The sequence below is a fragment of the Zootoca vivipara genome, chromosome 5 (assembly GCF_965207765.1).
Source record: "Zootoca vivipara chromosome 5, rZooViv2.hap1.1, whole genome shotgun sequence".
Classification (NCBI taxonomy): domain Eukaryota; kingdom Metazoa; phylum Chordata; class Lepidosauria; order Squamata; family Lacertidae; genus Zootoca; species Zootoca vivipara.
The window spans coordinates 52,792,208-52,819,881 of record NC_142588.1 but is presented as its reverse complement, the minus strand read 5'-3'; the positions used below and the strand labels follow the sequence as shown (position 1 = coordinate 52,819,881).

Here is a 27,674-nt window from a genome sequence, read left to right as displayed (position 1 = left end):
TGCTCTTAATTTTTAGGTATTTGCCCATCACCCATCCCCATTTTACCCGTACCTGCCCAGAGCTCAGCATCCGACCAAGGTAAGATAGCCTTTAGATACTTTGTTTGATGAGGTTTTACAACATGTTAAAGGCTAACAGATACACCTATCCAAGCATCTCCTGGTCTGAATGTTAGTCAGTGACAGAGTAGGAGTTCTCTACATTAAATTCTGCATCTAGGAATTAACGTATTTGGAACATATTGCACAAATATGTTAGACCCAAGTAACAATTGGCTTAATTTTAATGATTCTGGCATTATTCTTATTTAATAATATAATTATAATTATACCCTGCCCATCCAGCTGGGTTTCCCCAGCCGCTCTGGGTGGCTCCCAACAGATTAAAAACAGAATAAAACATTCAGATCTTGAAGACGAGAGAAGTTATTGGTGGGTGCTAGGCTTATAGTATACATTGAGGGGAGGCAGCCTGGAGTTTTACAGATAGGAAATCTTGGATTGGTTGGCAAATGCTTGGACCTAGAAATATTGGAAGGGAGCAGGGAGTGGATCTCAAGCTGTTCGCCCTCTAAGGATCTATAGAGACTGCCTAGAACATGTCTGGTGATCAAGCTATTGTAGAATGATGGCTTCAATTTTAAGTTGCTCCTTTCCCCCCAGTTAAGATAGTAGGCAGTTCCCACCACTTTCCCCTCTTTATCTTCAGCCCCCCAACCATATCCCACACCATTCCCAAGGGCCCTACAATGTCCACAAGCAATTTCCTTGGGGTGGGAGTTCATTGAGCTGCAGTAGGAGACATGCAAAAACATGTTCTGTGAACTCTCTTTTACTCAGAGCCAATTTATTCTAAATCATAGGAAATGTCTGTAGATCTCCAGCATTCTTGAGAATTTACCAGTCCTGTAATACACATCCTGGTATGTGTCTTGTGCACTGTGTCCCTTGCTTTTGATTGCCAACTTAAAATTGGGAGTCCTGTGTTCTACGTGAGCATGGATAGGAGACTTCCACTTTGATCAGGGACGGGAAATATTGGCATGTCAAAGCAAAGAAGCTAAGGGTATAACTGGTGTATGTGTGCTATTGGGCTGTTTTTTGTTTTATATCTTGATTTTATTCTGTGAACCACCCTGAGCCCCTGGGTATAGAGCGGCATATAAATTAAATAAATAAATAAATAAAAATAATCTCCACTTATAATCAGTGAGCTGTCTGGAGAAAGCAAAACTGCCCTGGGTCCAGAAGATGGCAATCCAGAAGAAATACTGAAACCCTTTAAGCCTGGGCAGATGGTGACATGCTTTGTTAAGAAGGTGAGGCCTGAAACTTCTCTAACTTTGCGTAGTAAGGGTTTCCCCCTCCCCCTTCATTTTAAAAAGTTGGGCCAGTCTTCACTGTAGATTTGGGAAGCATGACATGCTTCAGAATATTATGGGTTGATGCAGTTTCCCAATGGGTTGATGCATCTATTGGGGTATAGCAGGCATAGGCAAACTCTGCCATCCAGAGGTTTTAGGGACTACAACTCCCATCATCCCTGACCACTGGTCCTGTTAGCTAGGGATGATTGGGGTTGTAGTCCCAAAACATCTGGAGGGCCGAGTTTGCCTATGTCTGGGGTATAGTGTCCAAAGTGTGTAGTTGTATGTGTGTCCATAAGCTCTTGTTTCACTTGGGTTGGGGAGGTTGAGGTAGAAATTCTGGAATAATTTATAGGACATATTACCAGGGAATGCATGATAAAAACTGTATCTGCCTTTTCTAGTGAAGAGTTTTTTTATTTTCTCCTGTTCGCTTCTATTCTTAGTACGCTGCTGCAAATAAATGGCTGGAGGTGGAGGTCACCCCTAACATTAGAGGGAGAATTCAACAGCTGCTACTTTCCCTTCGACCCACGGTAAGTAATTGCCAAGGAATGAAGGGCACAGGACTCTTCTATGCAGGAGGCTACACTAAATAACATGAAAATCTGCAGTAAAGAAACAGAAGCATTAAAATGTTAGAAGTGTGTTGTCCTGGCTATTACCAGAGACATAGCCATGGTAGTCAAACAAAGTCTTAAAGCATTTTTTAAAACGCTAACAAATTTATTATGACATAACCTCTATATGTCATAATAAATTTGTTAGTCTTTGCAAAGCCAAAAGGAAACATCCTTGGGATGCTTTAAGAATTCTACAGCCATATAAAAGCCTGTTTACATAGTCAATAGCAGGCACAACAAGGGTTGCTTCTTTCAGCATAAGAGGAACACAAGGCTTCTTTTTGTTCAGATTTTCACTGGAAAGGTGTAGGAAATGTTCTGGTCTCTCTCAGGGCATTTCCCAAATAAGTACACGATTTGAAACCTTAACTATTTCAAAATGGTTTTTATGAAGAGCTAAACACTAGTCCAGTTCCCCCCCCCCTCCCCAATGCATCACCGCTCTGGGGAATTCTTCACAGGCACAATTAAGTGGTTGGATGATGGTAATGAACAGGTCATTGTCTCCCAACAGATCTTAAAACACGCAGGGAAACACTTCAGAAATGGACAAGCTTTGGCTGCGACGGTGACAGGCTCTGATGTCACTGAAACTAAGCTCCATCTGTCGCTTACAGGTATGATGAGAAGAGAGCGCCACAACATTAAGATCCCAGAAAGAGATAGTCAATGATGGTCACTCTCCATCTAGTCATCAGAGGCTTATAAACCCATTTCCATATGCTCACAATAACTCTGATCCTGTAGTTCCTTGTGTGTGAAAAGCTTCAGGTGTGTCATGGAATTCTTGGGCATAAAAGGGCTTTCCATTTACTCGTGTTGTCTCTCTCACACAGCCCCCTGTTCATATCCACATTGTATGCATGTAAATGCCTCTGGGGCATTGTAATAAATAGGGAAGGCCGTGCTAGGTTGGAACTCTGTGCACGTTAATATGCTTGCAGAAAGCGGGGCCAGGCTGTATGTCAGTCAAAGTGAATGGATGAGTAATCATTTTGTAGCTCTTGATGATGATGCCTTTAGTAGTAGGGGCTTGTTTATGTCATCAAAGTGGCACAGCTAGAGGATGAGCAACCAAATGCTGAGCAGTGGCTGCTGGTCATAGCTCTTGCCTTTATACCAAGTCAGACCAACGGTCCATTTAGCTCAGCATTGTCTACACTGACTGGTAGTGGCTCTCCAGGGTTTCAGGCAGCTGTATGTAATGATGCCAGAACTTGAACCTGAGACCGTCTGTGTACAAAGCACATGCTCTCTACCACTAAACTGCGACCCTTCCCCTGTTGGTTGTGAGCTACCTCCAGCGCTGGAGACAGTATTCCTCCAGATGCCGGCTGCTGGCAGAAACAAGCCAGAGAATGTTGTTGTATTCATATCCTGCTTGCAAGCTTCCCTTAGGCGCCTGGCTCACTACTGGGGGGAATGGGATACTGGACTAGGTAGAGGCTTTCATCTGATCTGACAGGGCTGCTCTTCTTGTTCTGTTTTTGTCTCTCCTGTTGTGGTTCTGACAAAGTTTGAAAGACAGTGTTTTTGTCAGTGTTTATGTGCAAGGCAGGGAGAGTATATTTCCTTGTTACTTTTAGAAATCAAATATAGTCCTCCCCTGTGTGCCAGTTAAGTTCCTGGTGCAATTTGTACTAGGGACTGGATTAGGTCCTCCGTATGCGAGAATTGACCGTAGATGCACTTGGGGTTCAGGATCCAGCCCGACAACCTTTAAGTGTATAAGTAGGCCATAGGGGGGTGTGGTATTATAATATCTGACTTGATCTGTTTGAACCACCTCACGCTTGAACAGGAGTTTACACTCTGGAGAAAGGAACCATCACACTAGGCTATGTGAGCAAGGTGATTCCGCATGTTGGCCTGAATGTTCAGCTTCCCTTTGAAAGGAAGGGGAAAGTCAGCCTTTTCCACCTGAGTGATTCATATGCTGAGCAGCCGCTAGAAATGTTCAGCATTGGGAAAATTGTCAGGTAAGAGTCTCATGCAAAATCATGTCTGTAGACAACGGGGTGAATTTTATTTGATAGTCATTTAACCCCAAATCCTTTCTGGTCCTGAGCTTCATTGATTATCTTGGATCCTTTATGCCCCCATGAAGCCCATGACCAAGAACAGTTATCACATAACTAATTTAATCCCAATATTTTCTGTGGAGAGGGTCTTTTCAAAACGTGCAGAAGTTCCATATTTTCTTTTTCTGCATACAGGTGCTATATCCTTTCCAGTGAAGGTAATAAAATGGAAGTGTCCCTTCGACAATCCAGGTAACGATCTACACCCTAAATTTAGGTGGGAAGAAGATTTAATAATAATAATAATTAATATTTGAAAATACTCTGTATCCTATTGCACAGGTTTTCAAAATTAGCATAAACTGCCCTGCTATTTGGGACATGGGAAGAGGGAACCTAACATTTGGGCCTAAAGTGCAACTATAAAATTTTGTTGCATTTAGAATGGATTCTGCAAACTAGATAAATATGTGTCCTTTGATTCCTTTGCTAAAGTTGCTTGCTGTTTTTGAGTTTTTGGAAATTTTTTAGAATACTGTGGTTTCTTGTTTGTTCTTGACTTTTTTGTGTCCTGTTCTTAAGAACAGGCAAAGTAAAGAAATCCCGTTAGGACTTTGACTACATTCATTGATTTCTAAACTGTAAGCTTTTCGAAGGCAGCTAGAGCTTTTCTTTTTTAACAAAGTGGAGATTTTCAAAGCCCTTGCATATGTTGCAATGGTTTCTGTACTATGGATATGGGGATTTTTTTTACTATATTGTCAGGATTTTCTGCTTTGCACTCACCAGAAGTGTCTTTTCTAATAAAGAGGCCTATCCAGAAATAGGGCATTTCACTACTTCTCCATTTTTGTTATAGGATAAATCCCAAGGGCCATTGTAAAGTGGAAGACCCTGAAATCACATCCCTCGATGATCTTCAGAATGGTCAGCTTGTCAGAGGCTATGTCAAATCCATCACTCCATCGGGCATCTTCTTTGGGTAAGTTTCCCTTGCTGACCATAAAAAAGTGGATTCCATGTTGTGAATGTTTGTTGGAATGGTGCCTAAATAAATTGTAGAGCAGTTTGGAGCCTATAGTTTTAGAAGTCAGGAATGGCCAATGGTTCCATCTCAGATCAACTTTACCTAACCCTGAACAATCTGAATAAATTTTAATCAATTGGGGGTGGAGTTTGTCCACCATTTCACTTATAACTTAAAGACATTTTTCTTTTAAGAAATAAAGCTGGTCTGCAACAGGAGCAAAATAAACCCATGTTACTATATGTCACTATCTTTTTTTTTTTTCTTGGCAGGTTGTCTGACTCAGTCGTGGGTCAAATCCCACCACAATTTATCTCTCCTCTCTTCATTTCGGATCATTCATTGTGTGCAAAATACATACATGCCGGCCAGTTCCTTACTGCCAAGGTTTTCAGGTAGGTGTGATGTTTCCTAATAGAGGGGTGAATCTGGGGTGGAAAATCTTGCGGAGATACATGAGGACAGTATGGTTCACAGGACAACAGAGACCAGAGTTCAGATATCACAACATCTGTGGGCTAACCAAGGTGGCTTTGAGAAAGCATTTCTATATTTTCCTCTGCTCACTATCTTATGAAATGGAAATTATAATGACTACCATAGAGGGCTGGTGTGATGCTCAACAAGTTGAATAATGTTAAAGCCTGTGTTACTATTAAGAAAGTACTGTATAGCGTTAATGTTTATAGCAGTTCCTCATCTCTCCTGCGACTTTCTTTCTGCCCCTTCTCTTTTACTCATTCTGCAGTATAAATAAAGAAAAGAAACTTGCAGAGTTGTCTCTCCTTCCTGAAGACACTGGGAAGCCAAGCATTATCCCAGAGTCCCTGGAACTGCCAGTTGGTGAAAAGGACACACCGCCGAGAAAGCGAAAAAGGGGAAACTCTGAAAGTGAGCAGGTATCTATCCTGGAAAAAGGGGCTTTGAGCCTGAGAGATGGAGATGGGGAGGATTTTTTTTCTTTTTTAACCCCACTGTTGTTGTGAACAGTTATCCAGCGATGCAAACAAACTGCACACACAAAAATGTTTGTTAATGTTTTTTAAAAAATTAAGCTGCTCTACCTGAACTTTTTTTAGGAGGTTCAAGCACGAAAGAAGAAAACTCGTTGCCCTGAAGATGATGATAGTGGTGTTGAGGTCTACTATCGGGAAGAAGAGGAGAGAGAAGAGAAGAAGTGTGCAACAGAATCTAAGGTGGAAAGACTGCCTGGAGCATTGTTCATGCTTTGTGTGGGATGCTTGCTGTGTGTGTTTCTAAATAGATGCTTTTTTCTTGATTGTGTTTTCTGCAGGAAAAGAAAGTTCCAAGGCTGCAGGTTTCAGCCAGCTTTACATGGGAGGAAGGCTTAAGTGTGCTAGATACGACCATGTTGAAACAGAGGGAGCAAAGCTCTGACAGCGAAGAAGAAGAAGAAGACAATGTTACAGAGTCCACGGTAGAGTATCTCACTCACGGTAGAGTATTTTGCTTTGCATAGTGCTTGGTATGCAATCCTGTTTACTTAGGCTTTAATAGAGTACTGTGTTTTATTTTTCTGTTGGAAGCCGCCCAGAGTGGCTGGGGTATTAATAATAATAATATATTATTATTATTATTATTATTATTTATTATAGGCCTCTTAAGAGAAGTACTATCTTGCTGGCCTAGAAAGTACAAAGGCAGTGCTTTGCTTTCTAAAATTAGCTTAGCTAATGTCAGGAATTAATTTGTGCAAAAGGCCTTTTGTGTTTTGGGCTTGCATCTGGGATTCATTGATCACTTATTTATATATACCTAAGTCTATAGAGACTATCCATATATAATTCCTTTTCTCTAAATGTGTTGCTCTGAAAAGAATGTTTTTGTATATGCAGCTGAATTTTGAGCCATGCCCCTACTTGCAAAACTCTCTCTGTCCTTTTCAACTAATTGCCTTCCTCTCCTGTCTTGGCCTTCTGTTTAAGACCAAGAAGCAGACAAAGAAGAAAAAAGAGCTCGAGAAGCAGAAGGCAGAGAAGGAACTCTCCAAACTTGAAGCTGCCCTGATGGATCCCAGCCGGCAACCTCAGACAGCTGACGACTTTGACCGTTTGCTCCTTGGCAACCCTGACAGCTCCATCCTCTGGTTGCAGTATATGGCTTTTCACCTCCAGGCTACGGAGATAGAGAAAGCAAGAGCTGTGGCAGAAAGGGCACTCAAAACCATCTCCTTTAGGTGAACTGCTCCACCTTATCATCTTTTAGTTGATGAGCTGCTATTGCCTATGTATGCTTAAAAAGGTAAAGGGACCACAGACCATTAGGTCCAGTTGCGAACGACTCGAGGGAGCCGGCGTACAGCTTCCGGGTTATGTGGCCAGCATAGCTTGGCAAACCAGAGCAGCACACGGAAACGCCATTTACCTTCCCGCCGGAGCGGTACCTATTTATCTACTTGCACTTTGACGTTCTTTCGAACTGCTAGGTTAGCAGGAGCTGGGACCGAGCAATGCGAGCTCACCCCGTCGCGGGGATTTGAACCGCTGACCTTCTGATTGGCAAGCCCTAGGCTCTGTGGTTTAACCCAAAGCGCCACCTGTGCTTAGCTTGGCTTTATCTCATGGGAGGGGTACCTGCAGAACAAAGTGGACAATTCTGTTACTTTCTCTCCCCTGCCCCTTCACTTCCTTCACAGATGTTGTCCAGTCAGATCACCTGCTTTCTCTTCCAGGTGGCTTGGGGTCAGACTGTTGAGCAAAAGGCTAGCACTGAGCCATGTGAGGTAGGGTGATTATTTGTGGTGCTTTTTTTCTTTCAGAGAGGAGCAAGAAAAGCTGAATGTGTGGGTTGCACTGCTGAACCTGGAGAATATGTATGGCACCGAGGAAGCACTAATGAAAGTCTTCGAAAGAGCCATCCAGTACAACGAGCCTCTGAAGGTATTCCAGCAGCTGGCAGACATCTACAGTGGCTCTGAGAAATATAAGGTAAGGCTGGGTTTACAGTGTTGCTGAGAGAAAGATCACTTCTGCTCACTGAGTCTGGCAGGGAAATTGCTTGTTCATTCTGTTCTTGGGAAGAGCCACCTTGATTGATCCACTTGGATCCTGCGCTTCCGTCTATCATGCTGTGGATTTTCCCTCCATTTTGGACAAGCATCAGGCTGATTCCCTACATGCCTCTTTTTCATCTAAGCAGTACCACCACATTGCCTCTTGCTCTAGCTTGTTGGCTGCATAAATATCTCCTGGGACCCATGAGTTGAGTTCTGTACTCCAAGATTGCATACAGTTGTGAATGAAGATATTGGAATAGCATACAAAGGCAAGGGAGAAACACAGGATTCAAAGTGTGTTTCCATGGTTTGAATGATCCTCTCTCCTCTAATTTTTATTTTCAGCAAGCTGATGATCTGTACAACACAATGCTGAAGCGATTTCGTCAAGAAAAGTCTGTGTGGGTGAAGTACGCCACTTTTCTCCTGAAAAGAGGCTCGGTGGAGGCAGCTCATAGGCTCCTCCCACGTGCACTGAAGTGCCTGCCAGTCAAAGAACGTAAGAACCACTTCGCTCTTCTTTCCTATGATTAGCATCTAAACGTCATGTTGGCTATTTATGCAGTACACAGGTAATATCTAGGAAATGCAGCATATGCAGTGAATCTAAAAATATCTTTAGCCATTGTTAGCAAATTCTCTTTCAGTAATTTTATTGGTACTTTCCTTTAAAAAAACTTTTCAAAGTTTATCAGTTAGGGATTGGGGGGAGCAGAGCATGTTCTGATTGGGGAGATTTCAAAGTAACTATAAAGGATTCCTGGATGCTGCAATTTTACCAATGGCTTGAGAAATTCAGACAGGATTTTCATAGCCTAGATTGACTCTTCAGTCTTCAGCACTAGTGATGTATTGATACCCTTTTGCATTGATTGCATAATTTCATTTCTTTCCCTCCTGATGCACTGAAGCAAACCCAAACAATAAAAAAAATTGCCAACACAATGAACAATACACATTTTTGAAATAAGGGTGTTTCCCCCCCCCATAATTTTAGCTTTGTTGCCTACCCTGGGAATTAGATAGCATGGAACCCCAATTCCTTGCTAATATTATTGCCAAAATAACTACAGAACCCTTGAACCCTATGCAGAGGCAGTGACGACTAGCCAGAAGAACACTTCTAAAATGCACTTTTGCACTTTTGCAGATCTGGATATGATTTCAAAGCTGGCACAGCTGGAGTTCCAGTTTGGTGATCTGGAATATGGCAAGACCGTTTTTGAGAATACCCTGAGCACCTACCCGAAGCGTACGGACATCTGGTCGGTGTACATAGACATGATGATCAAACATGGCAGCCAGAAGGAAGTACGGTGAGTACTAGCATGGGAAAGTGGGCTAGTACTTCTTAACTCGCTAGGAAATGATGTAAATACAACATAAGGGATGCTTATTGGTCTTAAATTCAGGGAAGCTGGGAAGCTTGATTTCATGTGAGCAAATATTGCAACCCTGAAAGGTGCCACAGCAAGTGACTGGATGATAAGCATTAATGACCTGTATTAGGCCTGCTATTTACTAGAGGAACCCATTGGCTTTCTTTCTCAATACTTTCCCTTCTCTCAGCCTAGAAGGTGAGAGTCTAGCATGGGAACCTTCATACTCATAGGCCATGATTCCCAGTTTTCAGGAAAGGCACAAAATGCATTTGTTGTATGTAAATTTTAACTGCAATCTGGTAAAAAAGTATTGTTCCATAGCACAGAAATTTAATGAACTTGCTGGTATGAAAACTGGGGTGGGGTGGGGTATGTGGCTTCAGAGCAACACCATATGGGAACTGCAGAGAGCCTGTCCTTGAAGCACGACTGGTTATACATTTCTGCTCTCTTTTCCAAGTTTCTAGAAATTTCCCTTTTCAGTAGCAAAACAGCCCTTAAAAGGCCACAACACGGTACTTACTTTTTAACAAGAGAAGAAGCAAAGCAAAGAGCAGTCTTGCTGAGGGCTAACTTCAAGAACAGTCAGGCCAATTCTTGCCAGTTCTAGGATATCTGTTGCATCATAACATCCTAGCTGAGTGGGAATTCATAGATCTCCACTATGTGGATGAGCCTTAGCTTGTTCTCTTAGCAGAAAACCATAGTTTTCTGTTATATGTGAACTGTTCCCCAGACTGCTGCAAGCGTGCTCTTAGTTCCCTGCCATGCTTATAAAGAGCAACTGAGATGTGCTTGACATTTGACAGAGCAGGATTTCTCAAAGAGGATGGTATACCTCTCCAAGCATGTGTGTACTGAGCTCTGAAGGAAAACACACAAGCGAAACTTGCTCTAGTTTCAGAAGCTCTGTGAACAGATCCTTATAAATGCTAGGGATCTTAAAATTGCACACAATGTCTGAATTTTCTGGAAACACATGTGGTAGTCACTTCTTGTCTTCTAGGTATCACTTATGTTAAAGTGCTTATGATGGACAAGAAAGATTTGTACCCACAGGATTAGCTAACTCCCAGGTCCATAATTTTTCTGTTGCTTGTTTGTTACCAGTTTGATAGCATTTTTTAAAAAAGTTTTCCTTGTTTTTGCTTTGCAGGGATATTTTTGAACGTGTAATACATCTAAGCCTAGCAGCGAAGAAGATGAAGTTTTTCTTTAAGCGCTATCTGGAATACGAGAAGAAGTATGGCACAGCAGAAACAGTCCAGGCTGTGAAGGCAGCAGCACTGGAATATGTGGAATCCAAGAGCAGTCTTGCTGAGGGCTAACTTCAAGAACAGTCAGGCTTTTTTTGTTCTCACTTGCTGCCTCTGCAGTGCAAGAGGCAGCAGAGAAAGAGAAGCAGACCACAGTTGTATGGAGGAGAGTGTTCCTGCCTGCTCCATTGCCTGATCTCAAAAGCAGATTGGGTTAGCCAGGACCAAATCTGCATGGTTTATCAAGAACTGCGTGAGAGCATAGTTTCAGTAAATGTTTATACCTATTGAACCTTACAAAAAACTTTTGAATATGAGAATTATAGTTGGAGCTTTATTTAAATTTGTTTTGGAGTTTAAAAATAGCAGAAAGTCGCCCACTACTTTGTGCTTTCCTGTTGCTCTGCTCATTAAATGAACTAGGGTTTTTTAACGCTTCCTTTTTCTTCTATTCATTTTCAAAGGTGCAAGGAATATTTCTGGTGTCTTTCTTCTGCCAGTATTCTAGGGTGTGTTTTTTGGCTTGTCTCATTAGATTCATTCTCACATACATACATACATACATACATACATACATACATACATAGTCTACCATAAATCTGACTTAAGAGAGAACTTTTGGCTATGCCAATATGCAAGATTTGGAGTTACTCACTGATGTCGTACTTTATGAATTTATGCCAGGGCTGTTTTCCAGCCCTTATTTAAAAATGGCACATATACTTAACACCTAAACACGATGTAAAAATAGGTGAGAATGGTCCTCTGATATCTGATTTGTCATATAGCCATGACCCAAATAGAAACACTTTCCAAGGCAAAACTCTAATTTTTCTTCTACGCTTTCTGTCCTATATTTGCATTGCACAGAATCCTAAGAATGTAATTTATTTAACTGGTGAACAGAAAAAGTCCTAGCCTCCTAGTGAATAATGTAGGGGTAATGTCTCACATCTATTCTCTTAACGTTTAGCAGCTGTACATCTTGTGTCCCTTCTCTTTTACATCCCAATTGTTACTGCTTCCATCCCTTTTGTGCCTACTTGATCCTTATCAAAAAGCTTTGCAATAATACAATTGGGACAAGCAGAATATATTTTACAAACAACACAGAACTGATGTAAAATCATCAGATCACCGGATTAATTCAAGGGACAAGATCTCTTCTGATCATTTACACAGAACTGACCTGGAAAAGCAGGCCTAGCCCATCCCTTTTTATCCATGCCAGCAGTGGGGTATAGTAAGATGGGGTGAGTGAGTTGCAATGCCTATAGATTTTGGTATGTGACAGACACATGTGAGACTAATGTTAGATTTCTTCACAGAACCATACTGGTTTAATGTTACAATTTCACATAAATCTTGTGAATGTCTTGAATGTCCAAGAAGATGCGGGTGTTAAGACCATAGCTGTCAAGTTCTCCCTTTTTTAAAGGGAAATCCCCTTTTGCTGAATAGGCTTCCTCGCGAGAAAAGGGAAAACTTGACAGCTATGGTTAAGTCACTTGAAAGGTGACTGTTGCAGCATTTACTGGACTTAACCATGAAAAATAACAAAACATACCTTGGATCATGTTGTTTATACAGTCCATGTGTCTGTGCCATATTTGAATAAGGAAGACCATAAAAGCCATGAGAAATTAAAGCAGCGTTTAGAAAAAGCCGTGGAGTGAAAAAACACAAAATCAAATTACATGATACAGGACTTCTTATAGGATCCCTCAGACAGGAAAAGGGAGCTCTTCGGGTCTTCTCTTCATCTTAGTGTGGCTTAAAACTCCAAGCAGGAATCAAATTCTGATTATGGTTTTTGCTGAGGATACTAAATGTTCATAAATTGCCAAAGGTAGAATATGTCATGGATAGGGAACCTGTGCGCTTCTAGATATTGTTAGACTGCAACTCCCATAATCTGACCATTTGCCATGCTGGCTAGAGCTGATTGGAACTGAAGTCCAATATCTGGAGCTCACCTATTAGCCATCCTGGAAATAAATAGAAGTGCTTTTCTGTATAGCAGCAATTCAGGTAATTAGATAAAATCCCTGATTTAATAATGTGGGGAGTCACCCTTTGGATAACAGACCCTTGAAGCAGGACCCTTTACCATAATCTTCAACTCTCACCCACAAACTTTTACTAAGAAAGGATGGTCCCCAAACTAAGATGAACCTTGCAACATTTTGGGAAAAGGATATGAAGATAATTGTAATAAATGGGGAAAGCAATAGTAGCTCTTTGCTGGTAGACAATTGTGCTATCGTCTGAAGTCCAGTACATGGGAAGGCATGTACAAGAGTCATAATGAGAAACGGGATCATAAAAGTGCAAACTGCAGAGTCTTGTCCATTAAATAAAATAATCCAGTCTAGGTTAGTTAGGGGTGGTTTTTTTAATCCTGTGGAGGAAGTACAGGACAGATGCCACTCACAAAAGCAGAATTCAGCCAATCCCATGGGCCCTAGCCCTGAATCTTGATAGGGAAGTAGGTTTCTGAGAGACTCCACTGATAATTTCCTGTACTAGCAATCAGAAATTTGTTGCCTACTTCATGTTTCCAGCTTACAGCATCCTTCATCCCTTGATCATTGGCCATTCTGTGTGGGGTTGATGTGAGTTGGAGTTCTTCAGCCTCTGGGAGGACTACAGGTTCCTATGTTTGAGCCCTTTTGTTTGAGGAAGTCAAACAAAAGTAAGTTAAGGCACAGCTGCATGATGGCATTATATTGTCTCCAAAATGAGGAGGAAAATGATCAGCAATTTTTGAGTAAGCAGAACATCCAGTTCATTTCCTCTTCTTTCCATTGTATGGGAATACGTCAGAGGCCTCTGGGTATCAGACCAGCTGACCCCATCCAAGAGATAAGCTGCAATGTTTTCTTTTAGATTTATGATTCTCTTTGACACGCAGTCCTGTGGTCTTAGTTTAGTAGTCCATAGTTCCAGACAATTCTGCCGCTCCTTCAATTTCTGTTTCGAAATGTAGTCTTTTGGATGAATACTCGCATCAAATCCATTAGCCATCTCTTTTGCTGAGAGCTTAGGTCAACAGATAAAATGAAGGTAGGTTACAGCATGGATGTACCAAGAGCGGTGGTAACTCTTCTAGTGCAGTTCATTCTATGCATGTGTACTCAGAAGTAAACCCTATTGAGTTCAATGGGATTTACTCCCAACAGGGAAATGTATTTAAGTCCACAGCATCTGCTAGGTAGCTAGGAAGGCCATTTCCTGGCTGTCAGGACCTAAGCTGTTTCCTGTCATACCTTTGGCCCATTTATGGAGACGGCTATAGAGGGGGGAGCCATTCTTCTCCCGATAGATATAGACCCCTGTGATGGCTTCCCATTGTGGCCTGGGATGAAGAGTTTCCACAGCAAATTCCTGCACCAACTCCTTCTCCTCCTTATCCAGACACACAAAGCCAAAGAAGTTTTTGACGTTGTTTGCAGCCACAACCTTTGAGTGTATCTGAGCAGTGCGCTGGAAGAGTTTGGCCTCGCTGGATCGGTACAGATCCCAGTAATCCTCCTGGCGGTAGCTGAGTGGTGAGCAGCAGTGTTTGAGGCACTTTGTGAGGAACAGAAGAACTGCAACCACACCAATGAGCATCCACCCAAACAGCTGGAGAGAAAGACAAATAAACCAATTAAAATTTGCATTCCCTTTAGAAGAAAGTAGGGTTCAAAAGGGTATCCTTGGCTACCAAGCACTGATTTGTATATAAATAGAAAAATTCCCCCAGTTGGTAAAACTGGAAATTATATCTTGGAACAGGGACCCACAACCTTTCTGGATGGGGGCACATTTGGGACTCAAACTGTCCTGGGCAGCGAAAAAAACATTTCATGAAGTGATGCTTTCCCAACATCCCCTAAAACAAGCAAAGCACCTATAACATACACACCCCTACCAAATCAGACAACCCCCCTCACAACAGGTATCCTTTCTAACCAAACAAATACCCCAAAACAAAAACAAGGGAGCAGCAGGGGGCCTTTGTGAATGTCAAGGAGTGTGAGGGTGCTATGTTGAAATATAAGAGGATTTAGTTTCCATTGGCCAGACAGAGGCTGAAAATGAAGCAAAAGAGAAGGGACAGTAGATTGTTGACCATTTAAGGTTGCAATCCAGTGTTTTCTTACTGTGCGGTGAGCTTCACTAAATGTATGCGGATGATACCCAGCTCTACCTCTCTTTCAAATCAGAACCAATGAAGGCGGTGAAGGTCCTGTGTGAGTGTCTGGAGGCTGTTGGAGGTTGGATGGCGGCTAACAGATTGAGATTTAATCCTGACAAGACAGAAGTACTGTTCGTGGGGGACAGGAGGCGGGCAGGTGTGGAGGACTCCCTGGTCCTGAATGGGGTAACTGTGCCCCTGAAGGACCAGGTGCGCAGCCTGGGAGTCATTTTGGACTCTCAGCTGTCCATGGAGGCGCAGGTTAATTCTGTATCCAGGGCAGCTGTCTATCAGCACTATTTGGTACACAGGCTGAGACCCTACCTGCCCGCGGACTGTCTCGCCAGAGTGGTGCATGCTGTAGTTATCTCTCGCTTGGACTACTGCAATGTGCTCTATGTGGGGCTACCTTTGAAGGTGACCCGGAAACTACAATTAATCCAGAATGCAGCAGCTAGACTGGTGACTGGGAGCAGCCGCCGAGACCACATGACACTGGTCTTGAAAGATCTACATTGGCTCCCAGTACGTTTCCAAGCACAATTCAAAGTGTTGGTGCTGACCTTTAAAGCCCTAAACTGCCTCGGTCCAGTATACCTGAAGGAGCGTCTCCATCGTTCTGCCCGGACACTGAGGTCCAGTGCCGAGGGCCTTCTGGCGGTTCCCTCGCTGCAAGAAGCCAAGTTACAGGGAACCAGGCAGAGGGCCTTCTCGGTAGTGTCACCCGCCCTGTGGAACACCCTCCCACCAGATGTCAAAGAGAAAAACAACTACCAGACTTTTAGAGGACATCTGAAGGCAGCCCTGTTTAGGGAAGCTTTTAAAGTTTAATAAATTATTGTATTTTAATACTTCTGTTGGAAGCCACCCAGAGTGGCTGGGAAAACCCAGCCAGACGGGCGGGGTATAAATAAATTATTATTATTATTATTATTATTATTATTATTATTATTATTATTATTATTATTATAAATTGAGTGTAGCTGCTTCTCAAGTAACCATGCAAAGGGTTGCAAGAGTTTGTAGATCAGCCCCCACTGGGACAGCCACGGAATAAATTGAACTAACAGCTAAGCCTTGCCCAGAACAGCAGATGGGTGCACAATCACATAGATCTAAAGAAAGCCCAGGGGCATGCTATCATACTATGATATCCTGAAAACCCAAAGTTAATACCATGATATGAATAATAACAGTAACTATGTACAATGATAATGGAGTAAAAGAAAAAGCAAATTCACTAGCAGAAAATAAAAGGAAAATGGTAATCAAGGGAATTACCATTAGTTAATGGTATTAGTTGATGCAGGGGAAGTTAATAAAGACTCTAAAATGAACCTGTTTTAGGAATTTACAGCTTATCAGGTATGTGTCATATCCTAATATACCAAAAGCACACATTTTGGAATAGAAAAATGCATTCTAAGCCCTTAATTATTCTTATTCCAAACAGGAGACAACACTCCTCTGCTTCAGACGAACAAGTAAGTAAAATGCAATACCTGAGACTCATATTTTAATCGCCTTATAACTTCATCCTTAAATCTTGTCATGTTTTGTGGCACATCGTTACAAGGGAACCTGGCCATGGTTTCTGCTCCGTAACCAGGTGGAAAATTATCCAGAGATGTAGGTTCTATGAATTCACTCAAGGCACAGACATAAGGCTCTCCACGAAGCAGTGAGATAACGGACCATGTGACAGGAGCAACGGCAGCCCGTCCCATGACAGAGCCAAAGATCAAGAAGTTGGCTGCTGCTGAAAAGTTCTTGGTTCCTCGTTTGTGGCACTCAGCTACCAAGTTCCAAGTGTGGTGGTTCCAGATGACACCAATGACGAACAGGGCCAGAGCTGGTACACCGATGGCAGCCAGGCCATAGATGTAGTTCCTGGCTGGGGAGCATGGGCAATGGAAAGCAACCACAGAGAAAAGTTCTTGGCTTCCAACAGTGCCCAGAGCCACCAGGCCATTGAAAATCATCACATCTTTGCTCTTGAAGAAAAGCGAAAGGAAGCGGAAGTTTTCAGCAATGAAGGCAGCCATTTTGCTTTCAGTTCAGACTTCAGTGTTCTGATGTGGAGTTGTCTGCAGCATCAAGGAGTCTTGTTCTTCTCACCTTTCCATGGGCTGCAAAACAGAATAGTTACTAAACATTGGAAACTAAGCATTATCATGGTTGCTAAAGGTCAAGATATACAATAATACATACTCTTATCTACTTAATAGCTACAATAACATTCCCATGCACACTATATTATTTGCAATGTCTGCTGGATTTTGGTATACTTGTGGTATTTTCTTTACCTAGTACTATAAATTACATACCAAATGTACCTGGTTGGTAGGTAGAATACTGTCTTATTTGAGCAGTGAATCTATACTTCTAGCAATATTTTGAGATGTAATATCCTAAAAATGGCTAGTATTTTAGGACAGAAATGTGTGTTAATTAAAACATAGGAATTTATGTTGTTTCATTACAAAATGTGCTGTCCAGTACTAGTACTATTCATTTTGGAGGTGATATTTTATAGAATCTTGGGGAAGTCATATTTCATTAGACTCAATGTAATTTTATTTATGGCACAAATGTATATACTGCTTAACATAAAAACAGCATAGTAGTGCACAACATAAAAGCACAATATACCATAAACAGTCTAAAAAATCAGTATGAACAGAAAGGTCTTATGCAAGTGTCTAAAATGGAACACTGTTGATACTTGTCTGAAATCAATAGAGAGTTCCACAAAGCACTGAATCTTCCTTGAAGTTTACCTATTTCTCTGTCAAGTATAAAGGATCTAGTTACAGGTAGGTAGCCGTGTTGGTCTTTAAGGTGCTACTGAAGTATAAAGGATGTATAATAAATGAGACAACCTTCTTCTGATCGCTCTACCACTGTACCAGCTGCTTCCATTAATAATTCTAGAAGATTAGAATGGACTAGGCAGTCATGTACTTTAGTGAACAATCTGACACTCCATTGCCTTTGAATCCGTAGCGGGAGTTCTTTTATATCACCTTGCAAGAGAACACTCAAGAATGGCTTACCTTCACTTCTATGAGGCTTTAATGACTTGCTGTAGTTTGAGTTTTCAGTGAAGAAACACCATTATCAGCAAAGAAAATGTGCTGCTGTTAATCTTAGGTTCTGTCCATGTGTTACTTTGCTACCAAATTTTCTGTGTGATCTTGAGGCAGATGAATCCTCAGTTTTGTTGTACTTCCATTCACTAGACTTGTTACGAACACAGGAATATTTACATGAGTTTACTGTATTAGTATGAACAGGTTGGGCCAAATGAATGGCACTAGATGGATGGAATGATGAGGAATAAATAGTCATTGCCTGACTAATTTGAATCAATGGGAGGTACACGGAGTAATGAATTAATGGGAGCAACAATTCATTACCTTAGGTGACACAGCTGCATATCTTAGCAATTATGGGCACTCAGCAATGTGAATAATCTATCTCCAAGCACCACCTAGTGATAGGTTTACTAAATGCACATTTGGGACATTATACTAAAATTTTAAATCCAGCATGTGCTTGAATCCCTCCTGCAAGATAGGGCCGGTCTGGAGGTACCCTAGGAATAGCAGGGTCTCGGACAAAGACCTTTCCTACCACCTGAGCTACTTAAATTATGGGCTGGCCCTATCATTAGGTAAAGTGAGGCCTAATCTGCCCAAGGTGGCAGATGGAGGATGCAGCAGCAGCTTCCTGGCTGTGCCTCATAAGGCCCCTGGCCAGTTCCTTCTGTCAGGAGGACAGAATTGTGTGTGCTACAAGGCCTGACATGGCCCTCCTAAGTTAGCCTTCTGTCTGAGATTTAGCAGAGCATGCTATTCCATAACCAGCCTTGTGGTAAGATTTGGCTGTCACCTCAAGTGCAAGTAGATAAATAGGTACTGCTCTGATGGGAAGGTAAATGGCATTTTCGTGCACTGCTCTGGTTCGCCAGAAGCGGCTTAGTCGTGCTGGCCACATGACCCAGAAAAACTGTCTGCGGAAGCGGACAAACGCGGCTCCCTCAGCCACTAAAGCGAGATGAGCGCGCAACCCCAGAGTTGTATGCAACTGGACCTAACGGTCAGGGGTACCTTTACCAGTTGGCTTCTGTAATGATTTTTTTCCCTATGGACCCCAATATAAAGTTGCCACAAGACTGGAATTTCCCAGACATACCAGGGATTCGGATGTCGGAAACTGTGTCCAGGCAGAAATCGCTTGAAATTCCAGGAAAATACAGATGTATGGCAACCCATATCGTAAGTGTAGAATTTCCTTTAAAATATCTCAAAAAACTCAACAACATTGCCCCCCCCCCAAAAAAACCAAACCAAAAATCAACAACTTTTGTGCCTGGATCTTTGAAATATGGCAACCCTACCCCAATCTCTCTTTCCATGCCAGTTACAGCCAATTCAGTCCCCAACACTGCAGGCCTGAAGCCTGATCCCTCCTTCCTTTCCTCACCACCCATAAAAGCAGCTTAGGGACAGGAGCAACAAATAAACAAAAAAAAGTTACCCCACAAGTAACAGTCTCTGTTATCCCTTCAGTCCTCCAAATGGATAATTCTAGATTCTCCTTCATACTATGGTAGGATTTGTTTTGTTCCCATATGTGTCACTTTGTATTTACATAGAATAATATCTGCCATTCTGTTGCTCATTTATTCAAAGGTGTCCCTCACCCCCGAGTTGTTCTCACTCTGGTCTGGATTGCAGCATTTTGAAAAATGAATAATTTGAAGTCATTTCTAAATTAGGTTACTACCCTCTTCGCCTTGAACTTCATGTCATTTATAGTTAAATCACTTTTCAACACAGATTCTTAGGGGATGCAGCAGTTTACTTCCCTCCAGTGTAACAACTCTCAATCCATTCATCTGTTTACTGATTTTTAGTGTGTTACAAAGCCACAAAGGACATGGCTGCTAAATTTTATTAAAATAAATTCCCTCTGTTCCTTAAGTATTATTTTGCCACATTTCTGTTATCTAACAGCCCCAGTGTCATCCTAGTTTCTTTCTTCCTAGTTTTTAAATATTTTTTTTTGTGTAATATTGTCCTCAAGTTCTTTATTTGTTTGACTTACACACAGCTTGTCTGTGTGCTTCCCCCGCCCCCCAGGGCAAGACTTCCACTTTTTAAAGGAAGCTTTCTTGCCTTTTATAGCTTCCTTGACTGCTATTTTTAACTATTCTGTGTTCCTTTTGGACTTGTTTGTACCCTGTCTAAGTATTGGTTGCATTCATGGAGTCTCTGTTATAATGTTTTGTTCTGACATAACCTCCACGCTTCCTGAAAAGATATGGCCCTTACGGTAGAACAGTACCCTTTGGGTTTCTTTTACCAGTCCTCTTATTTGGGAAGCATGGGATAAAATTAACTGAATGTGCTGTATTTTCTGATATGTTTTTTAAAACAAAAAAACAAAAAACCACACAAATACATACATGCTTCATTTCCTAGGATTATGTTCCCTGTTCCCAAATAGCTTGATTGTGCTTGTGTTTTGCATCATATAATAATAATAAGCAGGGCTTTTTTCAGCTGGAACTCACTGGCACTCAGTTCCAGCACCTCTCACATGGGTGCCATTGCCATTAAAGGAGAACAAGGGGGTGTTCATGATGAGTTCTGGCACCTCTTTTACTAGAAAAACAGCATTGAGAATAAGCATTAAGTCAAACTACCAGAGGAGGAAAGATGTGGTAGATGTATGGTCTTCCGAGTCACGGACAGTCTCCCAACATGCATTAAAGGTAAAGGTAAAGGGACCCCTGACCATTAGGTCCAGTCGTGACTGACTCTGGGGTTGCACGCTCATCTCGCATTATTGGCCGAGGGAGCCGGCGTATAGCTTCCAGGTCATGTGGCCAGCATGACAAAGCCGCTTCTGGCGAACCAGAGCAGCACATGGAAACGCTGTTTACCTTCCTGCTGTAGTGGTTCCTATTTATCTACTTGCATTTTGACGTGCTTTCGAACTGCTAGGTTGGCAGGAGCTGGGACCAAGCAACGGGAGCTCACCCCATCACAGGGATTCGAACCGCCAACCTTCTGATCAGCAAGCCCTAGGCTCAGAGGTTTAACCCACAGCACCACCTGGGTCGCGCTGTGGGTTAAGTACAGCTAAAACCAATCTGTGGCTGTAGCTTATATTTTTAAAAATATTGTAGGCATTTTTAGATTGCAGTCCTATACCACATACCTGGTGGTAGGCTGTGCTGAATTCTATGGAGCTCACTTTGTGATCCTTGCAGCACCTGGTGCTGCCCAGCTAAATAGAATTTTCTCCTATGGATTTTAATTGGGCCTCATCAATGCAAGTCAACTAACACATTAGTTTGCAAGTCTTATCAATTAAAGGATGTTTGTGGGCTTCCCATATGATTATGGTTGGCCACTGTGAAAACAGGATGTTGAACTTTGGGCAGGGCTTTTCTTATGTAAATGCTTCATGCATCTTCAGCCTGGGTACTTGCAGTACAGATGAAAGCAGAAATTAAAAATGATTATACAAGTGAGAGGAAGAACCAGGAAATTCCTTTCCATTTACTCATATACGGTGCTTGAGTCATGCACTCTTCGGACTGAAGGACGGAATCCACACTCTGAACTGGAATACTCTGAACTGGACTTCTGTGCAGCAATTTTGGCACCTTAAATCTCTAATATATCTGGGAAGAGGCAGGTTGGGGTAGGGAAGTAGACAGGCTTTCCCATTCCTTCTCTTTCCCTCTCTCCATTATAATCTTCAGGAAAATATAAAAACACCATTAACCTCCTGTTAATGCTGATCGAATCTATCACTCTTATACTTTATAGTGTAAGGTCACTTGCAACATAAATGCAAAAGATATATACGGCTGGCATCTCACATGTCATCCTTGTGCTTGAAAGCCGCACCCTTAGACCAAGGCCTGGATGTTAGAAACAGCCACACACATCAGTACATACACAGACCAACTACCCCACCCAGAGATTTGTAGATTCTTTTAACGTTCTTGTGCAGGGCTTGTTGAAATCGAAACAAAATAAAAGCACCACTTGAAATTGAAATATTGATAGAAGATGCGAAAGAACTGCTCACATAGCAGAACAGAGGACTATATAGCGTGTAAGCTATTGGGTGTAAACCAGTTGGGTTTGCTGCCAGTTTGCTTCCGCTGTACAAAAATAGTTTGACAACTTTTTACAGTAGAAGCAAACAGGCGGCAAAACTGATCTTTTCTACTTCTCTAGCTCTGACATCTGGCAGCCCAGCAAACTTCTTTCTTGCTTAAAACAGAGCTAATAATAGGAGAGGGAGTGCTGGGATTGTTTGATTAAAAATAATAATAATCACAAGTAGATATATTTATTGCTGGGGAGACATCATGTATTTGTTTTCAGAAAGCTCCAGGTTTCCCAAAATCAAAATGAAACGATGAGAGAGAGAAAAAAGTCACTTACTTCTGCAGTTCGATGTATCAGTTTCTCAAGACTCTTTTTAGCTGGCCACGTGGGTTTTGAATCTGTTCCAGGAACATCTGGCTACCCTGCACATGAGGATAGCGAATGGGATCAGATGCAGAAATTGCCACTGACAGAAGAAATAGTTAAAAAGTGTGAGTGTGTTGCTATCCAGCAGCTTCCTTTTGCTTGCAAAGGGCCTGGGTGGTTTTTTCTTCTTTTTTTTCTTTTTTTAATTTTCATGTGCAAAGGGAGGGGAGAGGCTTCCGTCTGGGTGGGGATTGTAGAGGGAGGGAGGGAGAAAGAATTGGCCAGATTCATCCTCTTGCTGTCACGCAGAACACTGTGCCTTTAAGGAAAGGAGAAAAGCGTAGGGAAATGATTGGAAAAAAATGGTAGGGAAATTACTGGAAAAAATGAAACTTTTCATAACCAGATCAAGATGACTCATTCACAGAACGGAAAACAAAAAAAACCCCTTTGCCTTCAGCTGTCTGGGCTGTGAAAATAGGCATTGCAGTTTCTTCTCTGGCCCCCCAAATAATGCTTGCTCAAGAACAAATGATGTTTGCCTTTACAAGATGGTGCAGTTGGTGATATAGGTGCTGTTATGGTTACTTCACCATATTTTATAAGCTTTTGCCTAGGAAAGTTCACACTGCTCTAAGTAAGTAATTACGGTGAGATAAAACTCCACTGTCTTTAAAGCAAAGGGTGACTAATAATCCATAATGCTGAGTGACGTCAGAAAGACAAGCAAGTGCTACACTCCTGCCTGGGGTTTTTGTGTGTTGTTGTTGCTGTTTGCTTTGAAGACATTGATTACATGAGCATCACTGGACCCCTTTTGGATCATGCCTGTCATTACCTCCTTTTGCTGAGTCCCCAACGGCTAACTCTCAAGCCCGCAGGCATCTACTAGGGAGCAGGCCTTTTTTAGCTGAGGGGACAATTTCATGGAATGCCTTCTCCACGGAGGCCCATATCAGTTTGGGCCTTCAGCCACCAAGACAAACCCTGCCTCTTTGTTCCTGCTTCCCTGTTTGGTTTGTTTTTGTCCCGTTGTCTTGTTTTATGAGTTCCTGCTGCTGCAAAGTGGTGATACAATAATGATGTAGTATACTTGTGTGAGAGAATCTCAATGGGAGGCGCTGTCTGGCAGCTGCCAAAAGCCAGCAAAGGAAGACTTACCTTCATCCTGGGCTTGAATGATGACACTAAGGAAGACCAATGCCAGGTGGCAGGAAATGCCACCTGAATAATGTGTCAGCACAGGGACATTTCTGTTTCTGATACTACATTCGGTTATCATTTTTATTGTGAGAATTTTTTGTAAGGCTACTTGAGCACCTTTCAGGGCTAAAAAGTGGGCTGTAATACTTCTACCCAAAGTAGCACTCAGTAACTATTCTTATGCTCCTGTAACAGGATTCTCCTCCCTCCTCTCTCTTTTGCATGCACCACCCCCAAATCTGCCTCAAAACAAACTTGGACACACAGAGGGAAGAGAGGGGAGGAAGTCCTTGTGCTGACAGGACAGGTTTTTTGGCACTACATTGGATAAAACTCTAAGTATTCCAAATAAATGATAGATTTTAATGTTTCATGTAAGCCTCTTTGGGTTCATTTCTTTTAAAAAGAAAATCAGGATCTAACATACATTTTAAAATACATATCCATCTCCAACCTAGCTATACATTTCTCTCCTTTTCTCCCTTGCTTTCTATTCTTCATTCTGTATCTTTCGTGGGTTTCTACATAGAGTTCTGATATTTATTTATTTTTACAATGCAGACTTCTAATAGAAAGGTTTTCCATTGGGAGTAAGGCTAGTCCCCTGCCCTTTCTATTAATTGGGGACAGGAGTATCATCCACAGCAGATGGTTAGCCAGAAACCACCACCTGTCTGAAAGGACTATTTGCCTTCCTTGTGGCAACAGACTAACATGGCTACTCTTCTGGAATTTTATTTTAATGGATTGCCTATTATTTCAGCTGGTGTACACAACTATGCCATAGGCAGGAAGCCCTGCTCTATAAATAGAGGGAACTTTGTAATGGCATAACTGCGTAAGAAATATTCGGAAGTCACATACACTTACAATGCACATCTGAGTTCTGAAGTGCAGAAGAGTTAGGAAATGTCATTCTTCCACTCTCTAGTATGACTCAAGCCCCAAGGAAACCAAATAGTTCATCCCAATTTAGCCTGGACTATAAGTGTTTCCAGGTTTGACTGCTTGGGCAGGCTACATGGTTCTCAGCCTTTGTGCTCCATGATAATTCCAATTCAAAGTGTTGGTACTGACCTTTAAAGCCCTAAACGGCCTCGGTCCTGTATACCTGAAGGAGCATCTCCACCCCCATCGTTCTGCCTGGACACTGAGGTCTAGCACCGAGGGCCTTCAGGCGGTTCTCTCACTGCGAGAAGTGAGGTTACAGAGAACCAGGCAGAGGGCCTTCTTTGTAGAGGTGCCTGCCCTATGGAATGCCCTCCCATCAGATGTCAAGGCAATAAGCAACTATCTTACTTTTAAAAGACATCTGAAGGCAGCCCTGTTCAGGGAAGTTTTTAATTGTGGCGTTGATTCAATGTGACATTGAATGCGTGATGTTTAGGGAAGTGTTTAATGTTTAATGCTGTATTGTGTTTTTAATATTCGGTTGGGAGCTGCCCAGAGTTGCTGGGGAAACCCAGCCAGATGGGCATCATCATCATTATTAAATGTGTGGTATAATGGAAATAATTTACAAACCAGCAAGTCTAATTGGAAGTCTGTTCAGAATCTGGCGAAGAAAATGAGAAGACGAAAATAATAGAACATCTGATCTTTTAGTATTAATGTGTGTTTATTTGTTTGTTCAGGTGATGATTTGTAAGGGTGTGGAAATCAGGCAGGTATGTATGTATGTATGAGCTAGTTGTGAAGGTATGTAAGAATTTGTCAAGTGTGAGTATGGAGTGTTGTAATTGTGAAAATAATTGTTTTTGTGTAATTTTTTGTTTTAAACAATAAAGACCTATTTTTTTAAAAAAAATGTGTGGTATAGAATCATAGAATTGTAGATTTGGGACTCAAGCAGTCATCTAGTTCAGGGATGTCCAACTGGTTGACCCTGCAGTGGAGTTAAATTCTCCGCCCCTTGCCGTCGTCACTCTTTTCCTCCGTTGTGTCAAATGCTTATGTAGTCGGCATGTTAGAAAATAAAAGTACCGTAGCTGTTACTGCTGTGCCATTGTTGTAATAGGTGTGCTAAAAATAAAGCTAAAAATGCTAGCTTAGCTTTTCCTCCATAAGAAAAGCTCAACAACTTTGACTTCGCCCCCCCCCCAGGCCAACAACTTTGGCTCCCCACCCCCTTCATGGGTAGATCACTTTCAGAATTTTTATACTGGGAGTAGATTGCAGTCTCTTGAGAGCTGGATGTGCCTGATAGTCCAACTCCCTGCAATGTGTGTTTGGGGACTGTTTACCTGGCCACAACCTCTGCTGAATCAGGTCTTGGTTCCAGTTCTTAGTACTTATAGCCCTGATCTGACTGCTTGCCTGGTTCTGAACCCTGACATACCTTTATTTCTGTCTCAAGTGCCATCTGCAGACTCACTGCAGCTTTGCACCCAGCTCCTGTCCTTATTCTGGAGTTTCAGCTCTTCTTGTGTCCTTGGCTGTGGTCCAGTGTTTACAATGAATAGCAGGACCCATAGGACGATGCTCATCTGGAAACATTTCTGGGAATGGCTGCTTATTTAGCAAAATTTATTTAATGGCATCTTTAGGTAGAGTCCTGTAGACTGCCTCCTCCAAATGATTTCAAAGGGTGGGCAGCTGATTAGGAGGACAGTGACAAGCTATGGAAGCTATGAACCAAAGTGCTCTGCCAGCTGAGTTCCAGCTGTCATTTATCTTAATTTCTGCAGAATTCCCACATGGGACATGGTTTTTGTTAGGGATGGGGAACCTGTGACTCTTCAGACATTGCTGGACTATTGCCATCATCCTGACCATTGGACACGCCCACTGGGACTGATGGGAATTGGAGTCCAACAACATCTGGAGAGCCACATGTCCCCCATCCTTCATTTAGTTCATCTGCTGTACTGTGCCCCGGTTTTGAGTTCCTGTTTACCCTTCAAAATGTACTCAAATATAATCCCTCACGGTGGCTCCTTTTATAACTGAACTAACCAGTTTTCAGACTTCATATGCACAGCTCTCATGCTTGATGCCCACCTCCTTCTGTTGCTTATGCTCTACCCTCTTTCTTTTCTTAGCTACTAATATCTACGTGGCAAGCTTTGAGCCTACAAGTGCAGGAAACAAGACAGGATGTGCATAGTCAAATCTATTAGTGAGTAGTGCCAGAGTGAGCTGTTGGGAGGGAGAAGCTGTCACTGAGAGGACCCACTATTAAGGTCGTGTTCTGGAGACAGAGCATGATGAAGCACAAAACATAACAGAGCTGGCCATACCTTTAGGCAGTTAAAGGCAGCCACTCCAGACGGATTAATGAATCATGAAAGAACAGCAATTGTCATTTTGCTTTTGCTTACTGTCATAGTACTTGTGGGTATTAAGCACTGTGACTAAGGATCGGCAAATCTGTCAGTTTCCTTTTATCTCCCCCTCTCCTAATCTTAAATTCAGTTCTCCACATTTCCACATCCATGCATGATTTTTTTTAAAAAAGGTCCTCATGAAAATTCATCAGCATTTTAGTATAAGTTCATCCTAATATCCATATTAGTGCAATTTTGCCTAATATGCATTTTTTCAAAGCAATTCCCCCTAATGAAATGCTTTTTGAAATTTATTTTCACTAATACATATACGTTTTTATGCACACTTTATGTTAGTATGGGTACATATTTTTGCACATAAAATCTGACTGGAGATGCATTGCAAAATTTGGAGAAGTGTGGATGTTAAGGAGTGACAGTGTTTCATATTGTTTCAGAAAGTGCAAATTAGGTGGGTTCAGCTTTAAATGTGAACTGAATGTGATTTCTCCCCTATCTCCAAATGTGACTTGGGACAGATACCATCTGGTGTTCCACCACAGGCAGCAAAATCTCTTGAGCTGGGCCTGAAGCATTATAACAGGGAATGAAGGGAGTATGAAGGATGCAGTGTGGGGATGAGCAACTCATTGGATGGAGAAGGCAAGGCAACCTGTGTGATGGAAAAAGATGAAATAAAGGGTTGTATCAGGCCAGTGTGTCTCATAAGAAGCACAGGTCTAATTAATTGTTGTCAGTTAGCATTTAATCTCCGTTTGTGACAAAGGAAGCACATAGTAAAGAAAAGGAAATGGTGAGTAAGAA

The 27,674-nt window shown here is 42.0% G+C and overlaps 2 protein-coding genes across 5 annotated transcripts in view; one reads left to right on the top strand and one right to left on the bottom strand.

The window, feature by feature from the left end:
* PDCD11 (programmed cell death 11) overlaps window positions 1-11,125 on the top strand; it is a 28,391-nt gene extending 17,266 nt beyond the window's left edge. For all 3 annotated transcript variants that reach the window (XM_035132632.3, XM_035132630.3, XM_035132634.3), the window contains exons 21-36: window positions 17-79; window positions 1,211-1,319; window positions 1,814-1,903; window positions 2,505-2,607; window positions 3,792-3,969; window positions 4,207-4,263; window positions 4,871-4,993; window positions 5,311-5,433; window positions 5,787-5,937; window positions 6,118-6,234; window positions 6,333-6,476; window positions 6,985-7,235; window positions 7,818-7,986; window positions 8,400-8,553; window positions 9,205-9,370; window positions 10,593-11,125. In XM_035132632.3, coding sequence (XP_034988523.3) covers window positions 17-79; window positions 1,211-1,319; window positions 1,814-1,903; window positions 2,505-2,607; window positions 3,792-3,969; window positions 4,207-4,263; window positions 4,871-4,993; window positions 5,311-5,433; window positions 5,787-5,937; window positions 6,118-6,234; window positions 6,333-6,476; window positions 6,985-7,235; window positions 7,818-7,986; window positions 8,400-8,553; window positions 9,205-9,370; window positions 10,593-10,764 — 2,170 coding nt within the window. In that variant the 3' untranslated portion in view covers window positions 10,765-11,125. The remainder of the gene's footprint in view (window positions 1-16; window positions 80-1,210; window positions 1,320-1,813; window positions 1,904-2,504; window positions 2,608-3,791; window positions 3,970-4,206; window positions 4,264-4,870; window positions 4,994-5,310; window positions 5,434-5,786; window positions 5,938-6,117; window positions 6,235-6,332; window positions 6,477-6,984; window positions 7,236-7,817; window positions 7,987-8,399; window positions 8,554-9,204; window positions 9,371-10,592) is intronic.
* Window positions 11,126-12,328: 1,203 nt separating this feature from the next.
* Window positions 12,329-22,595, bottom strand: CALHM2 (calcium homeostasis modulator family member 2). 2 transcript variants are annotated; one of them, XM_035132638.3, is made up of 4 exons: window positions 22,351-22,568; window positions 17,932-18,118; window positions 16,378-17,004; window positions 12,329-14,319 (listed from the first exon to the last, which is right to left on the bottom strand). In XM_035132638.3, the coding sequence occupies exons 3-4, from the start codon at window positions 16,918-16,920 to the stop codon at window positions 13,903-13,905; spliced, it is 960 nt and encodes a 319-aa protein (XP_034988529.3). In that variant the 5' UTR covers window positions 16,921-17,004; window positions 17,932-18,118; window positions 22,351-22,568; the 3' UTR covers window positions 12,329-13,902. The 2 variants fall into 2 exon arrangements, with proteins under 2 accessions (XP_034988529.3, XP_034988527.3); XM_035132636.3 differs by lacking the exon at window positions 17,932-18,118 and having other exon boundaries at window positions 22,351-22,595.
* Window positions 22,596-27,674: the final 5,079 nt, after the last annotated feature.

What these genes read in the sequence shown, in the direction of transcription:
- CALHM2 (XM_035132636.3), bottom strand. Translation starts at nt 16,920, where the DNA reads ATGGCTGCCTTCATTGCTGAAAACTTCCGCTTCCTTTCGCTTTTCTTC. An exon ending in GATTAAAATATGAGTCTCAG is followed by an intron (nt 14,320 to 16,377) that starts GTATTGCATTTT and finishes CTTTCTCTCCAG; the next exon opens with CTGTTTGGGTGGATGCTCAT.